Source organism: Dermacentor variabilis, unplaced genomic scaffold (assembly GCF_050947875.1).
Source record: "Dermacentor variabilis isolate Ectoservices unplaced genomic scaffold, ASM5094787v1 scaffold_16, whole genome shotgun sequence".
In the NCBI taxonomy this organism is placed as follows: domain Eukaryota; kingdom Metazoa; phylum Arthropoda; class Arachnida; order Ixodida; family Ixodidae; genus Dermacentor; species Dermacentor variabilis.
In genome coordinates this window covers 1,858,202-1,873,563 of record NW_027460324.1, presented here as the reverse complement: position 1 = coordinate 1,873,563, position 15,362 = coordinate 1,858,202, and the positions used below count along the sequence as shown (strand labels likewise).

Here is a 15,362-nt window from a genome sequence, read left to right as displayed (position 1 = left end):
ATGAAATATTAACGTTTCTTGAAAGCAACATTTCGTCCTGCGCTAACCAGGTCGCACCCTTACAGCCTGTAGCATGTGGACTATAGAAGTCAAGATAGACGACCTAGAAAACAGAACAATTCCAACCTGATTGCTTACGGCATCCCAGAAGTTAGTAAAAACTAGCACTCCCTTGAAGGAATTATAATTGACAGAATCCTCAAGACCACTCTAAAAGATAAATCGATAACTATAGAGCGAATCCAGAGGCTTGGAAAGCCAGCAGCTGGCAAAGGATACACCTATTATTCTGAAATTACATGACTTCCGTGATTAATGGAAGGTCTCGAACAAATGTTGCAAATTCTTAGGGACGAACTCTTCGACTGGAGGAGATCTTTAAGTCAATGTGCGTGACATCAGGTGAAAGCTAGGATACTTGCAAACCAAAGAAAAATTAGAGAAATAAAGTCCCTTGCATTAGATAAACTTCGCATAAATGGCGACAATTACGCATGGGCCGCTCAAAGCAACGAGATTAACCCCAATTCAAAGCCCATCTGACGTGTCTAGTTCAAAAATAAACACGAAAAGAACACAGACCATTGCCATCCCGCCACCCGAAACACACCGAGAAATAAAGTTGGCTGACTTAAATGCGCATAAACAAGAAAATTCCCTTTACTACTCTGTCGAACATAAAAGGCGTGGAATCCATTTTCTGCAGGCCCATTTCAGACCTCAACCAATTGTGGTCGGCTGAGTCTATCGAAGCCCTTCTTCCGAAGTCGAGGTCATGCAGTCATTATTTGTAGCTGGGCTACTTATTTGTAGCTGGGCTAATCTCAGTTGGCGACTTCAACCTGCCCGCTATAAACTGGCCCAGTACGGAAAGCAAAGGCGCATGCTCCAATGTTCTTATAGACATGGTGCTCGCATTTAACCTCCGTCAAGAAAGGAAAGAACCTCCACGTGTCCAAGGAAGCAGTTCTGACTTCCTCGACTCGATAATTTCGACCGACCACTTTTCGGTAGGCAAAGCTAGGGCAGGACAAATCGATGGCATGGTGGGCCATGAAATAAGCTTACGTTCCCTCTCTTGTCGTTTGAAGAAGATAGTTTATCACAGAAATTAGTCACTATTTTTCCAGGTTTCAACAGAGCTGACGATAACAGCATAGTAGACCATCTGTTTCGCAAACTATGGGCTTTGAAATAGCTAGCCAGCGTTCCCAATAGTGACGGAGAAGTACTCTGACAAGGGGTTAAATTTATCGATTTGTGCGGGGGTGGTGTTAGTGCAGTCGTCTGCAAAGTCGAAACACTGAAGCAACTTGTGAGCAGCATCAGTGTGTGCTACGTGCGGAAAGCGCGAGCTTTCCTTTTTAAACTGGTGTGACCGGCTGCATTCACGATTGCACTCAAGCACGGTCAGGATTGGATTTCTCAAACCACGATTACCTCTTTTCTGCAGCCTGCGCAGTTAGTCAATCGCGATCGGGAAATTCGATCCCGACCGGGCTTCACCGCGAGCGAAAATATATCGTGTGATGCCCGTACTACCTGCGGAAGCACAAGAGCCTTGCTCTCTGCTCGACCTCATGTGTGTAAATAGGACATGTTCTGCGGCAGTTGCACATTCATACATCAGCTGGCCAGGCTCACTGCGACCCGGATTAGCGCAGTGAAATCGCCCTGGAGAGTTTTGCGCAAAAAATGCGTTCGCTGCCTGCACAAGCGACTGCCGCTGCTCATGATGAGCTGTCGAGGCTTTGGGGTGTCCTAGATTTAGCGAAGCCAACTCTGGAGAAGCGGTGTGCTTGGACACATTTTAACTACATGGCCACCAGGTTTCATCGGTATTAAGTGATAATTTTGTAATCTGCCTCAAAAGAAATATTCTATTGCGTTTTTCTTAGAACGGCGTATGCGACTGCTTTTCGAGTTTGTGCACCGAATTTGTTCTCCGTGCAGTTGTCGTACAGCGATCAAAATTTGCACAGATGTTCCTCAGAGTGCACTGGGTGAGGTAAATTTATTTGCTTTTGCGATTGTTGTGATTGAACTTTTTGAGCGCTCTAAACTGATGTAATTCAAACAACAATATGGTGCACTTTCTTGAAGCGTTTTTATCTGCTGCTGAATATTGGCGATATAATATTTTCAAAGAAATTTCCTCGCCCACTAGTGTCTGTCAAACCACATAGGTTGAAATAAAATCCTGATGTGTCATAATTATCTAGAAAAATGCTGTGCACAAAAGGAGCAAGTTTGATGCATGTTCCATTGTGCACAGGTATTCTCCCCTTAATTCTGTTTTCCGAGCCCCCGTCAAGCTCCAGGCCCCAGTTGTTCGCCGAGAAAGCATTTGCAAAATTGCGCCCCAAAACTCAAAACAATCTGAATTGATGAATTAAGGGAAAATGAGACATCCACCCATTTGTAGCAATTGCTACAACGGAAACCAATACGGTCTCCAAGAAAGAAAAGCCTCGCAGTTGAAGAAAAATTGGTTAGTCTGGTTAGCTCAGATGGTACAGCGGCTGCCCCGGAAAGGCCGTGGTCCCGGGTTCAAGTCCCGGACCAGGACGAATTTTTCATTACCAGCGAGGCTTTTCTTCCTAGAATCCCCTATTGGCTCCTTTTGTAGCAATTGCTACGAATGGGTGGATGCCTCATTTTTCCTTAATTCATTACTTAATTCTGTCCACCTTGCGGTTTTCCGAAGAACTGTTCCGTCAAACTGAATTGAATTCCATTCATACGTAATTACGAGCACCAGTGGTGGCACGTGAAGCGCCACTTACCATAACAGTGCGAGTTTTTATTGCGTTTCGTGATTACACACCCTTATCTGCAGGCATAAAGCTTTTCTGAGGGCCACAAGCTTTCTAATACTCGGCTCCTCAGGAAGTGTTAACGAAACTTCCGGTACATGCTGGTCTGAACACGGGCGTCAGTCACCGAATGTCGTGATCGGCGTTGCTGTTTGCGTTCTGTCCTAAATACAGTGATGGTTAAAGTATAGCTAAATAATACTGTAGCACACTGATTAAATTTACTAAGAGGACATGAACAAGGCACTGCGACACATATAGCCGTGTCTGCCAGCCATGTGTGTATGGCGCTCGAAAGCGTCTTGGCAGAACAATCATTAAGTGCTTTAGGTTTGTTGATGACTACTTGATAGTTATCCGCTCTCAAACAAGTTCCAAAGATATTGAAGTTATTCTCGCAGCCTATGATAAAAAACGAATGGGTCTCAGATTTACTAATGAAGTGCCGATTTATACTGAAATTCAATTTTGGCATTTACAGTTAAGATTAACAGCACAACATATTTGTTGGCAATATAACCCCAAGACAAGGAAACCAATACCAATCTACGCGTCGGAACACTCAAAACTAGTGAAAAGATGCACTGCTTTGGCCTGTTTAGGTTCCGTACTTAGAAAGTCATGCCACCACCTCACCAATATGAGCGTTTCGAAATAGCTTAATCGTCAAGAGAGGGCCGGTTTTCCAAAATGTATTGTCGGTATCACTATGCGAAGGGCTAGTGAAGGAAATAATAAAAGAAAAGCACCTCGGAAACAGATCGAAACGGTAAACAAGTTTGCAGCCGTCCCTTATGTATATTAAATGGGGCTTAGGTTAAATATAGACAGCCGTGAAATTTGGTGTTCAAGTCGTTTTTTCAGCTAAAAACTCATTAACGAAGATTTGCAATCGTGTCAATAGACCTAAACAGGCGTCCAAGGCCAAGTGAGCGTCAAACACACGGGGAAGCTCATGGCATGCTCGCTAGGAATGGTCTACGTCATTCCACTTTCGCGCAGCAAAAAGTACTTCGTGCTGTCAGGATTGGGGGCTCAATCACATCGCTCGTGATCCGTTGTCAAGATTGGAGTCCGGCATGAATTAGAACGCAGCTGGCCCATGCCGTCGTCCAACTTATCCACGCTGAGCACGTTGATGAAGGGAAGGACTGCTTCTCATCGAGAACGAGGAATATGGGTTTATATACATTATTTACATGCAGTTCCTCAGTCTAGCATGACTGCGAGAGAAAGTACGTCAGTCTAACACGACTGCTTGACAGATGGTCTCAGTGTAACATGACCGCTTAAGAAAGTGTGTGGATCATCCGCACAACAGCGGCTTATACGCACTCGCCCCCCCCCCCCCCCCCCGCTTGATTCCAAGGGGACAGAAACGTTCGTCTAGTCATTGTAAACACGCCGCCTCTCCCCGGGACGGCTTGCACACGCACACGCACACACACACGCACACACACACGCACACACCCACAGGTAGCATGGTCCGGAGCTGATGTCAGAGGGGCTTCGTAGAACTCGGAGCCTACCCGGGTAGCACTGCCGAGTAGCACATTGTCTTGCGCCTTGGTCGGCGCCCGCCGAACTCATTCCGTGACAACGGCGACGAGGCTAGAGCGTAACGGTGGCGGTTTCAGCACAAAGCCTGCTTCGTCAAACGCATCCTAGCTGAAGCGACGGCGAGTGGAGGACGTGCGTATTGTTCCCGACACAAAGTCCACTTAGTCACGCCATGGCTAGAGGTTGGCGGCGGCGTTCCAAGATGAGGTTGCCACCGCTGGCGTAAATGGCTGGCAAACTTGCACTGCAGCTGGCCGTTCTTAACAGTGCAGACGGGACGCTGCTTTAACGTCCGCCTTAGGGAGCACCAAGGTGCGATCAGGAATGCAACAGGCTCGAATATGCCCGCGCAATGTCGAAACTGCCCATGCAAACCTTTGTTCGAAAAAACGAGATATTGTATAAAAATAGAAATCAAATCAACCACGAGATTGTGGAAGCCTACTTCATGCAAACTGAGCCCCTAGGAATATATGCGCTGCCCACCCCTAGGACTACGGCTGCGGAACTTGCGGGAATACGGGAGGCTGTCCGTTTTATGAGAACGCAGACACCCCATCAATGGACAATATTGTGCGATGCCAAATCAGCGCTACAGGCGCTAAAATACTTTTTAAACAAAGGACCATACTATCTGCTCGTGCTGGAAATCGTCGAACTTTATCACAGTGCCCAGTTAAGTGGCCACGTGATCACCTTTCAATGGGTGCCTAGCCATTGTGGTGTTTTTGGTAATGAACTCGCTGACAGTGAGGCAAGATCGGCCTCCTCTTCCTCTGATGAAGTACGGATTGCCTACTCGCGACCTGACACCAACTCCATGATCAAGGCACTCATGCAGGACCTTACAAAGGCTTACAGAGCCCACTCTGATAACATTCACAGACGTCTACATATGATTGACCCAGACGGTAAATTGTTTGCCCCCGAAGCTTACACGGAGCAAAACATCATTGCTACACAGGATTCGGCTCGGCGTTGCTTTCACCCGTCGCTACGCACACCTCATCGGCCAATCGAACAGCCCTGATTGTGTATACTGCCAGATGCCCGAAACACTGCAACACGTACTGTGCGACTGCCCAGCATATATGCTGGAGCGAAGGACGTTAGACAATTTCTTAGCCAGTGTTGGCAGGCAACTATTGTCGGAGGAAGCTATCCTCGGCCCATGGCCTGACACTGCAATTTCGATGCGTGCAACAAAAGTATTGTTGGAGTTTCTGCAGGACACCAAGCTCGACGAGCGGCTCTAGCGAGGCAACTGTCTCATGTACATAAGCACTCACCACTTCTCTTATCATCATCATCCATTCCAATACTTTCACTTCCCTTCCCTCTTCCCCAGTGCAGAGTAGCAGACTAGAGCGCACTAGCTCAGGTCGACCTCTCTGTCTTTCCTATCAATAAATTCAATTCATTCATTCATTCATCCACCCCTAGGAATATATGTGTGGGGTTGCCAACTTTCGGCGGGGGGGGGGGGTGCGTGGACGAAATTATGACGGGGCCTGTAGGAATTTTTCACCCTTGTCAGCGGCCAGTCTGTATGTGAAAGACAGTTGCACAATTCTTCTCGGTTCTACAGTGGCACCATTTACATTCGGAAACGTTCAGTCCTTGCCTAGCTAACTTGATTACCTATGGAGTCTAAAGCACTGTGCACGGTTGGGGTCTGCAATAGAACTAGAACGACGACAAAAATTCAACAGCCTTTACGTTAACGACAGCCCTTCAAAAGACAAAAAAGTACCGAGGAAACGAGCGGTCAGACATTCTAAGCCAATAAGGTTTACTGACTACTATGCAGTAGAAAAAAAAAGTGTGAGACGGTTGGCTACCCTACCTTTATTACGTGTCTATAAATAAGTTGCACATATCACACCATTGTTAAAATTCCTTAAAGGCTAATATTGTGAGACCAAATAAAGAAGAATGTTGGTGATGGGCACTCCACACACAGAACCACGGACAGACTGAGCGAGTCGCACGTGCCTTGCGTACACTCTCACCTGGAGCTGTGGTGTCGGTCCATGACGTCACCGCGCGGTGCGTGCCACGTCTGGCGCTGCTGCCCGGAGAGCTGCGGGGGGGGGGGTGTAAGAGGGCCATGAGCAGCTGCGTGAATTCGCTTGCATGCACTCTTTCAGAAAATGGCCGCACTTCCCTGTTTGTTTCACAACTATGACGTCAATGTGACCAGAAGTCAACTAAGATGAAGATCGGCGAAAAACAAGCGCATACACAAGACACTATAGTAGTACGAAGGACGATGCCAAGATTACAGTACCGTCCTGTGCACTCTTTTTTTTTTCTTTTGCATGCGTTTCTTTCGCCGGTTTGAATCGTAGTCGTCCATGTATTAACTCTCCCGGCCCTTAGTCGTGATGCACCCAGAAGACTAGAACAAACTAGAACAAACACCTAGAACAAACTAGGAGTGCAGCGAAAGGCAATTAGATTCATCTTTAACAAATACAAGAATAGCGGTTCACCTACCCAACTGCTATAACAAGCCTGTATTCCTACTCTGCGAAAACGCGCCAAACTAGCAAGACTAAAATTATTGTTCTAGTTAATACACAATGCATTACGAATAAATACTTCGTTGTATATATCCCTAGCTGACACCAGACCTTCCCGCCATAAGCATTCACTAACACTTAAAGAATATGCATTTCGCACTGACTGTCTTAGATATTCGTTCTTTCTTCTTGCAAAAAGAGAATGGAATAGCCTGGACCCCTGCATAACGACTAACACATCGTTGCCGAAATTTGTATCCCTTGTAGAAGAACTGCTGCGCAATAATTAGATTATATTAACCGAAAATAACACACCACTCACGTCGTTGTATAAAATAATATCTGTATGAGCATTGTATCTGCCTATGCAATTTCACCCCTTTTTTGTCAAATGCAATGGACCATTCATGTTTTATTTCCTACCATATGTGTATATCTGCTTCGTGTCAATTGCAAATATCATTGTTGAAATTATGTAAACCTGTTTTATCACTATTTCTGAGTAAATAATGTATGCCCAACTTGTAATAATCCCACTGGGATTGACAGTATCTGAAATAAATAAGTAGCGCGAATAAGGTCGTCAGGCATATACCGAGAAAAAGTCAGCAGTGCCCTGCTAAATTCGGGACGGTTCGCAAAACAGTAATTTACTAAATAAATAGAGGAGTTTTTAAAAACAGCACTTTGGTGCACAGATGACGTCCTAAAGGTGAAGCCGGCCACGGTCGTCTTGCAAGAACAATCGAATAACGTTAGCATGTGGTGAAGAAGAACAGTTCTTTTTCCCACTTCCAGTCATGCAGCCAATTTTGCCGCAGAGACGTTTCTTTTGATGTCTCTTCTTGCCACAAATTTCATGACGAAACTTTAACGCCTTGGTAACTTTGTGGTAGATCATGATGTCCACACTCAGACAATGACAATAATTTTGCCGGAAAGAGCAAGCTTTTATTTTCTAATATTGACAGAGAAAGATCAGCTTAATCTCAGTTCAGTTCGACACGTCTTTACGGGCCAAAATAGGTGCCAGCACTGGCTTCCCCCCTGCTGCCATTCCGGAAACATAAACTCGGCATCGCTCCTTCCACCTGAGCCTCTGGGTAGGTCGCGCCCAACTTTCCGACGGAAGTTGCTGTTCAATGGGCGGTTCGGCAACAGCAGTGAGCCCCAAAAAACGTTTGGCCACGTGCGTTGTCCATATACGAAGCTCGAAATAAAAGTGGGTCTTTCAGTTGTTGAGATGTACGGAAAGTGTCTTTTTACATATTCAGGAAAAAAAAACTCGAATAATAGCACAACGCTACTATGACTTGTCGCATAACTTGCGGCAAATTTTATAGAACCGTGACTGCGTCAAGAGGTAAAGTTCTGAGTTTCTTTATAGTTTCTGTTGTAACACAGTGCTAGAACAATATAGTCGTTGTTTTTTTGCCCGCTCAACTTAGCGGTCTATGCCAGGGGTGGGAAGGATTCACACTCGATGTTTGCAAATAGCGAAATTTTAATCATGGGGTTTTACGTGCCAAAACCACTTTCTGATTGTGAGGCACGCCGTAGTGCGGGACTCCGGAAATTTCGACCACCTGGGGTTCTTCAACGTGCACCCAAATCTAAGTACACGAGTGTTTTCGCATCTCGCCCCCATCTAAATGCAGCCGCTGTGACCGGGATTCGATCCCGCGACCTTGCGCTCAGCAGCCTAACACCATAGCCACTGAAAAATAGCGAAATTGTCTGCAAGATATGTACGGGCGAGGTGAGGGCATTACATGCCCGTTTGACGAACGTTGGATCGAATGTACTACCTGCCGTAGAAAGAAAAGCGACGAAGTTGATTTGGTTGAAACCGCGTGGTATTGTTTGTGCAAAGCGCTGCTTCTATCATGTCCCAGATTGTTCGCTGTAGCTTTTCGACTAACTGTATTGCACACACGCACCCCTTGAGCAGGCGGCTATCCGCAATCAGCTCTGCAGCGTTCCGTGCCAACCGCAGTGCCGAAACACACAGTAGAGAGCAGTAAGCACATTTTTCAACAGCACGAGCGCAGTCACGTGGTTTTATTTCATATTTTGCGGGCCTTCTTTAAACACCGAAAAAAAATCCTTACGCAGCATGTACGTTGCGAAAAATATTGGATATGTCGTTTCTGAACCCCTTCTACAACACAACGAAACGCGGTGCCCTAAAGTCAACATAAAGGTTTTGCATAATACACCTTATTTAACTAATTAGGCGGAATATAAAAAAATACTCTAAAGAGCGCCATATGACGGTAAACGATATGCCGTTGGTTTCATTGAGCTGCAGCTACCCACTTTTTTTTTAAATCCTTGGCACAAGTTGCATAAAGCTATCGGGTTTTACGTGCTAAAACCGCTTCCTGATTAGGAGGCACGCCGTAGTGGGGAACTCCGGAAATTTTGACCAACTGGGGTTCTTTAACGTGCACCTAAATCTAAGTACACGGGTGTTTTCGCATCTCGCCCCCATCGAAATGCGGCCGCCATGGCCGGGATTCGATCCCGCGACCTCGTGCTCAGCAGCCCAACACCATAGCCACTGAGCAACCACGGCGGGTAGCACAAGATACATGAGACACGTTGTATATCGGGTGTTTCAGCGAACACTTCCAGCATTTCTTTTATAGATTGGCTGGCGCCGATAGCACCATTCTAGCCCATGAGCTGGTCTACTCGAAGAGCCGGACATTACTTGCCCATAAATTTAAATGCATAACCGACTAAACAATAAAAATTCATTAATTGAGTTTTTAACTAATCGCCTAATGGCACCTTTTTCAATCTACAAATCCCCGCTGAGGAGTTGTCAACGCGGATCTACTTAGTACGAATTCATCGGATGACACCAGTTTCGAGATATCAAATACCAAACTTTGCATAGAAACGCATTGGCGTTCCAGTTACTTTGCGCTTCAATCCATAAAGCGAGGCATTGTTAAGGAAGTAACTGGAACGCCGATTCATTTCTCTGCAATGTTCGGTATATAATAGCTCGAAACTGGTGTCATCCTGACAACTCGTACCAAGTGGATCCGCAATGCGAACGCCCCGGCTAGAATTTGTAAATTACCATATGCGCCATTAGGTAATAAGGTAGAATATTATTAGCTAAGTTTTGTTCATTACTTGATTATGCATTTCTATTTGTTGTACAAGTAATGTCCGCCTCCGAGTATACCAGCTCATGGACTACAATTGTGCTCTCTGCCACATGCAACATTTCGAAATCTCTGGAAGTGTCTCGCCGAAACACCCTGCAGTTTGCCTGTCATGCCGGCCCAGTCGCCCAAGTGGCTTGTGGCCGTTCTATCGTCGTCATCCTAACTTCGTCATCGCCATACCGTCGTTCTCCCGCCTTCTGCGCCGTCCAAGAAGCCAAAGTTGTCCAATAGCTTGGGCCACTAAGCATGTACTGGCGGTCGCGATGCCGCCGTGGTCACTGCATCGTCATTGCAGCTTTGTCATCCGACACTCGTGATGCTGTCCTCGTCACGCCATCGGCGTAACAGTGTCGTCGCCAGAGCATTGTGGCCATGCCGTCGCAGTCACACCTCCTTCGTCGTTCTGTTGAAACCTTTCCTTTTTTCGTCGCCATCGTAATTATTCTGCCGTCCCTCAATCATGAATATCACGCCGTTGTCATGTCATCGTCGTCATTGCGCAGTCGTCGACAGTCGCTATCATACACCCTATATTACGTCGTCATGGTTGTGCCATCGTCATTCCAGCTTCGTCTTCCGGTTGTAATCATTTAGCAATCGTTATCTCAATGTCATTATTGCCTCGTCGTCATAGCGCGTTTGTCGCTCTATCAACGTCATTCCTTCTTCGTCATTGAATCGTCCTCCTTGCGTCGGCGTCATGCCGCCATGCTCTTGGGCGACCCTGGCAAGCGAGGGCCACAGCAAAGTGCTACGATAACGTAACACGTCACATATAGTGGAAGCAACGGATGTCTCCGAAAATAGACAAACGTGACCTGAGGAATACGGCGTGTCGCCACATTCCTCAAATGCTAATCGCATTACCGTCCACAGTCATCGAGAGATTAGTTTTAGCGCTACTTTTTTAACACTTGGGCTTCTCTTGCCCTATCCCGCATTCCGGTTTGATTCCCTGCTCCCCAATTGAGAAACAGCGAGCCACGCGTACATAGAAAAGCTGCAAAGAAAGCAGTAGCTGCCCTATGAAGACAAGCACCTTTGTCGAAACGTTCGCTCCAGCGTTCTTTCCACCAGCGCTTATGACACGAGGCAGTAACAAGAAAAAGATCCCGCTTATCCGTAGATCATGGCGACACCAGTTAGAAGCTCGAAGCTCGGTTTGCTTATCTTTCACGACACCTACAGTGTGCTGGAATGTCTGCCGACGACGCTATGGTGACAATGGAAAGACAACGGCGACATACTCCCCGCTGAATGAGGAGATCATAATTATGATAGAATGACGAAAACTGACGTATTTGGAACGACGAAGGCGGTATGACGACGGCATGACCGTAATGGTATTACGGTGGCTGTGTGACGACGATGGCATCACGAGTGTCGGATTAAAAAGCACGAATGACAAGGATAGGCATCACGACCAAGAGCACAGCGGCCCAAGCGATCAGGTAATTTGGGCCGCTGTGTTGGCATAATAGGCCGGATAGACTAGGAGACTAGGCAAAAGAGAATGACCAATATATATATATATATATATATATATATATATATATATATATATATATATATCTGTCATATTTGGAGATAGATGGATAGACAACGTCAAAATTCCTCGAGTACGAAATCATTGCTAATCTGAATAAAAAAATAACAAAGGCAGAAACTAAACCATGTTTAACGGCAATACAGGCGCAGCAACAAGATGAAAAAAATGTACATAAATACAGCGTATAAACGCTTATTAACGCGAAAGCATTAAGAAGCTCGTGTAGGAGAAAATCCGGCGTTCGGCGTCTGACGTCGCATCGATAAGAGTATTTTCGGACCAGAAATATCCAGGCTGTTCATATGACGCAAGCAATCCAATGAACCAATTCAATTTCTCAAGCTAAAACACGTTGAAAAATCGTAAGCTACGACCTACACACTACATATAGAAATCATAGCTCTGACATTGTAATTTCACTATACGAGAAAACATAATCCTGCTAGGCGAAAACTCAAACAAGCCCCTTTTCCAGCGTTTCTACAAAGCACATATCGTATACAGCATCCGCCATTTACGCACGCCGGCGCGTAAATGTGTCAGAGTCCACGAAGCAGGGCGCCCGGGCCTCTTCCTTAAAAGAGTTCCAGATGGCGCTCGCCTCCGCCACATCGCATGCGAGTGGCTTCAGATATTGTGGCGGATGGACGTGCTTTCTAGCGCTCCGTGGCGGCGATGAAATCAAGCTTTTGTGCATGCTTTGAGCTTGCTTCTGTTTTTGATTTGCAGATTTTTTAGCCTTTAAATATTCATTGGGTAGTTTCTTTTCTTTTTTTAGCCTCTCTTTTTTTTCGTGTGCGCGGGTGTGTTTCATGTACATTTGGTTTTGCAATATAGCCAGAGCGTCCTTTCGCGCCACGTGCTCCAACACGTGCAACCGGTTGGGATATTGAGTCTTTATAGCCTTTAAATACTAGCTTGGAATGGCAAGACTAATAGCTATTAGTGATCTTACTGTGTGCGTTGGTAGCAAAGTGAGCGCGCGGCCGCGCGGTTAAACATATGCGAGAACGTGTCATCCCTTAAGTCTCTGTGGCATTGAATGATTTTAAAACATTGGTGAGAGTTACATTGCGACATTTTAGGGATTTAATCCTGTGCATATCGGCTTTTGCCAGAAGGTACGTGCTCTGCAATATTGTAGTATTATAGTATTGGCACTAGAAAAAGCCGTGCAATACATGGCAAGAAAGCCGGGAAAGCGGGCGGTGTGCGTGGAGTCGCTCAAGGCAGATGAGGCGACCGATGAGAATGGAGAAGGAATCGAGCCAATGCGCACACACGCAGAAAATGGAGGCTTTCCAGGAAGAGCTTGTCTAACAGGGTTGAAGAGCTCAAAATGAGCTAAATGGGGAGCGTGATGCACGGAAGGTAGTGGAAAAAAAGACTTGAAGCAGCCGAGGAAAAGCCGAACAGGGCCGACATTGTTAACGAGAATGGTTGTGAAAGTGGAACGCAGGCCGCGGACGTGAGTGGAGAGGGAAGGCCAGCAAAGTACGTGGAATGCGTGCAATGTGGTTAGGGGTCAGATGGTAAGAGCGTCATACGGAAAAAGCAGGAGCGCATGGGTCAATGCCCCTTGTCAAGTTCGAATCATGGCGAAATGCGAAAACGCCCGTGTGCTTAGATTTAGGTGCACGTGCACGTTAACGAACCCCAGGTGGTCGAAATTTCCGGAGTCCTCCACTACGGCGTGCCTCATAATCAGAAAGTGGTTTTGGCACGTAAAACCCCATAATTTATTTTTTTAAGTTGGAATCACGCGGAAAGGGACAAAGGGAAGCAGGGAGAGGTAGGAGAGAATGAAATGGTGATTATCGCCGGCGACTCAAACCGAGGTAGGTGCTCAGAAGCAATTGTGGAGAGGGTGAAACGCGATAAAATAGTGGCGGTGGGACATTTCGAAGGCGGACGCTGTGTTCTGTCATGGAGCGAGCAAAAGCAAAGCTCGCGGAAGATGCCCACGTGCGCAACCTTGACATAGTAGCAGATGGGCTAAATGACGTCCTAAACAACAAGGACAGGACTAGCCCAGCGCTTGCCGAAAGGGATGGACGACTTGCGCGAGCTGTCCCCTCAGGTGCAGATCGTGGTGTGCGCGGTGCCGGAGGTGCCTGTACAAGACAGTCACGTACAATGAGCTATAGTGGCTGCTAATGAGACGATATGAAAAATGAGCCGAGAGAAAGGTTTCAAGGTTGTCGAAGTAAACAGGGAAGTGAGAAGGCGTGGCTGTTTTAAATGAGACGGGATTCACTGCAATTGGAGACTTGCACGAGAAGAGGGCTGGCGATTTGGTGGTCGCGCTGTTGCTTTTTTATGGGGCCCACAGGCGCTCAGGGGGCCAGAGTAGGTAGTAATGAAGAAGGCCCCCTAAGGGAACCTCAGTATAACATCGCCGTCAATAACAGCAAAAGGAGGAAAGCAAGAAAGAGAGCTCGCCATGCAATAGGCTACATAAACATGCAGGGCGGCAGAATAACGGAAAAGTGGGCAGAGATTGAGGAGCAGTTAAATAGAGCGCTTGCGTCTCGTCCTTGGTACTTAGTGGTTGCATGTGTTTGCGCTGTTACAATTTTTATGTCAAGTATGCACCAACTCGCCCAGATAGAAGTTTTAATGAAGTTAAATAAAGAATAGGGCTTTACAGAAACGCACCTCAGAAACTCGGAAGAGCCGGCAGTGATTGAGAACTATGTTTGGGAAGTGTGCAACAGAACTAAGTCGGAAACAAATTGAGGGGGAGTCGGAATGCTCATCCATCAGACAGCCAAATGAAAAAGAGTAAATTCAATATGTCAAGAGCATCTTTGGTTATCAGGTACAATGAGTAGGAAAGAAACTTGGCTGGGCGTTACGTATTTGTAGACCGGAAATAATCGCACAGAGAAGAATAACGAGTTAGTGGAATGCATAAGTGCTGATATTAAAGGTTTCGGGATGATTATGAAATTATCATAATAGGCAGCATGAATGCCCACATACAGGAGTTAAGTGGCTATACCGACAACAACGGGGAGCCAATGCTAGACCTTTGTGAGCAACATAACCTTGTTATCGTGAATACAGGGCCTAAGTGAGAAGGACAGATCACGTAGGAAGTGGGAAAACGGCAATCAACTATTGATTACTGTCTGATGACAGAAGGAATTCATGATAAGTTGAGAGAAATGGTCATTGATGAAGAAGGGTATAGCATATGGAGTGACCATAAACGCATCATTTTGAAAACGGGATATGTAGTTGGGAAAGAGAGCAAGGAGTGCAAAATCGCCAGTCCAAATTTTAACGCTGTACAAATAACAAATATAGTCACTAGAGTCGAGGAAGAACTTGGCAAATGGCCGAGTAAAGAGTGGGAATACAGTGAGCTTTTAAGTGTAATAACGACAGAAATACGGAAAGAGAAACATGTTCGTTGGAAAGGAAAAAAAAACCGAAAAGCACCTGGAACAGGAAAATACGAGAAGCGATCGCCGAATGACAGAAAGCATCCCAAGAGCACAAGCAGACAAAGAAGGCGCAGTTGCCGCAGGATGAACTAACCACTAAATGGGAAACATACCGGGAGAAAAACTCTATGGTGCAAATACTGGTGCAAGCAAAGATAAAAGATAAATGTGAAAGTTGGTTGTCAGAAATATGTGAGAAAACAAAGGCCGCACCTAGAATATATTGGAACCACAAAATTATTAGGCAGGAAGTCAACAACAATGCAACAACATAA

General features: G+C 46.0%; 1 protein-coding gene across 1 annotated transcript in view; it reads right to left on the bottom strand.

Annotated features, from left to right (window-relative positions):
• LOC142568094 (uncharacterized) overlaps window positions 1-15,362 on the bottom strand; it is a 350,446-nt gene that overhangs the window by 101,404 nt on the left and 233,680 nt on the right. Inside the window, exon 11 of the mRNA XM_075678185.1 lies at window positions 6,389-6,459. Coding sequence (XP_075534300.1) covers window positions 6,389-6,459 — 71 coding nt within the window. The remainder of the gene's footprint in view (window positions 1-6,388; window positions 6,460-15,362) is intronic.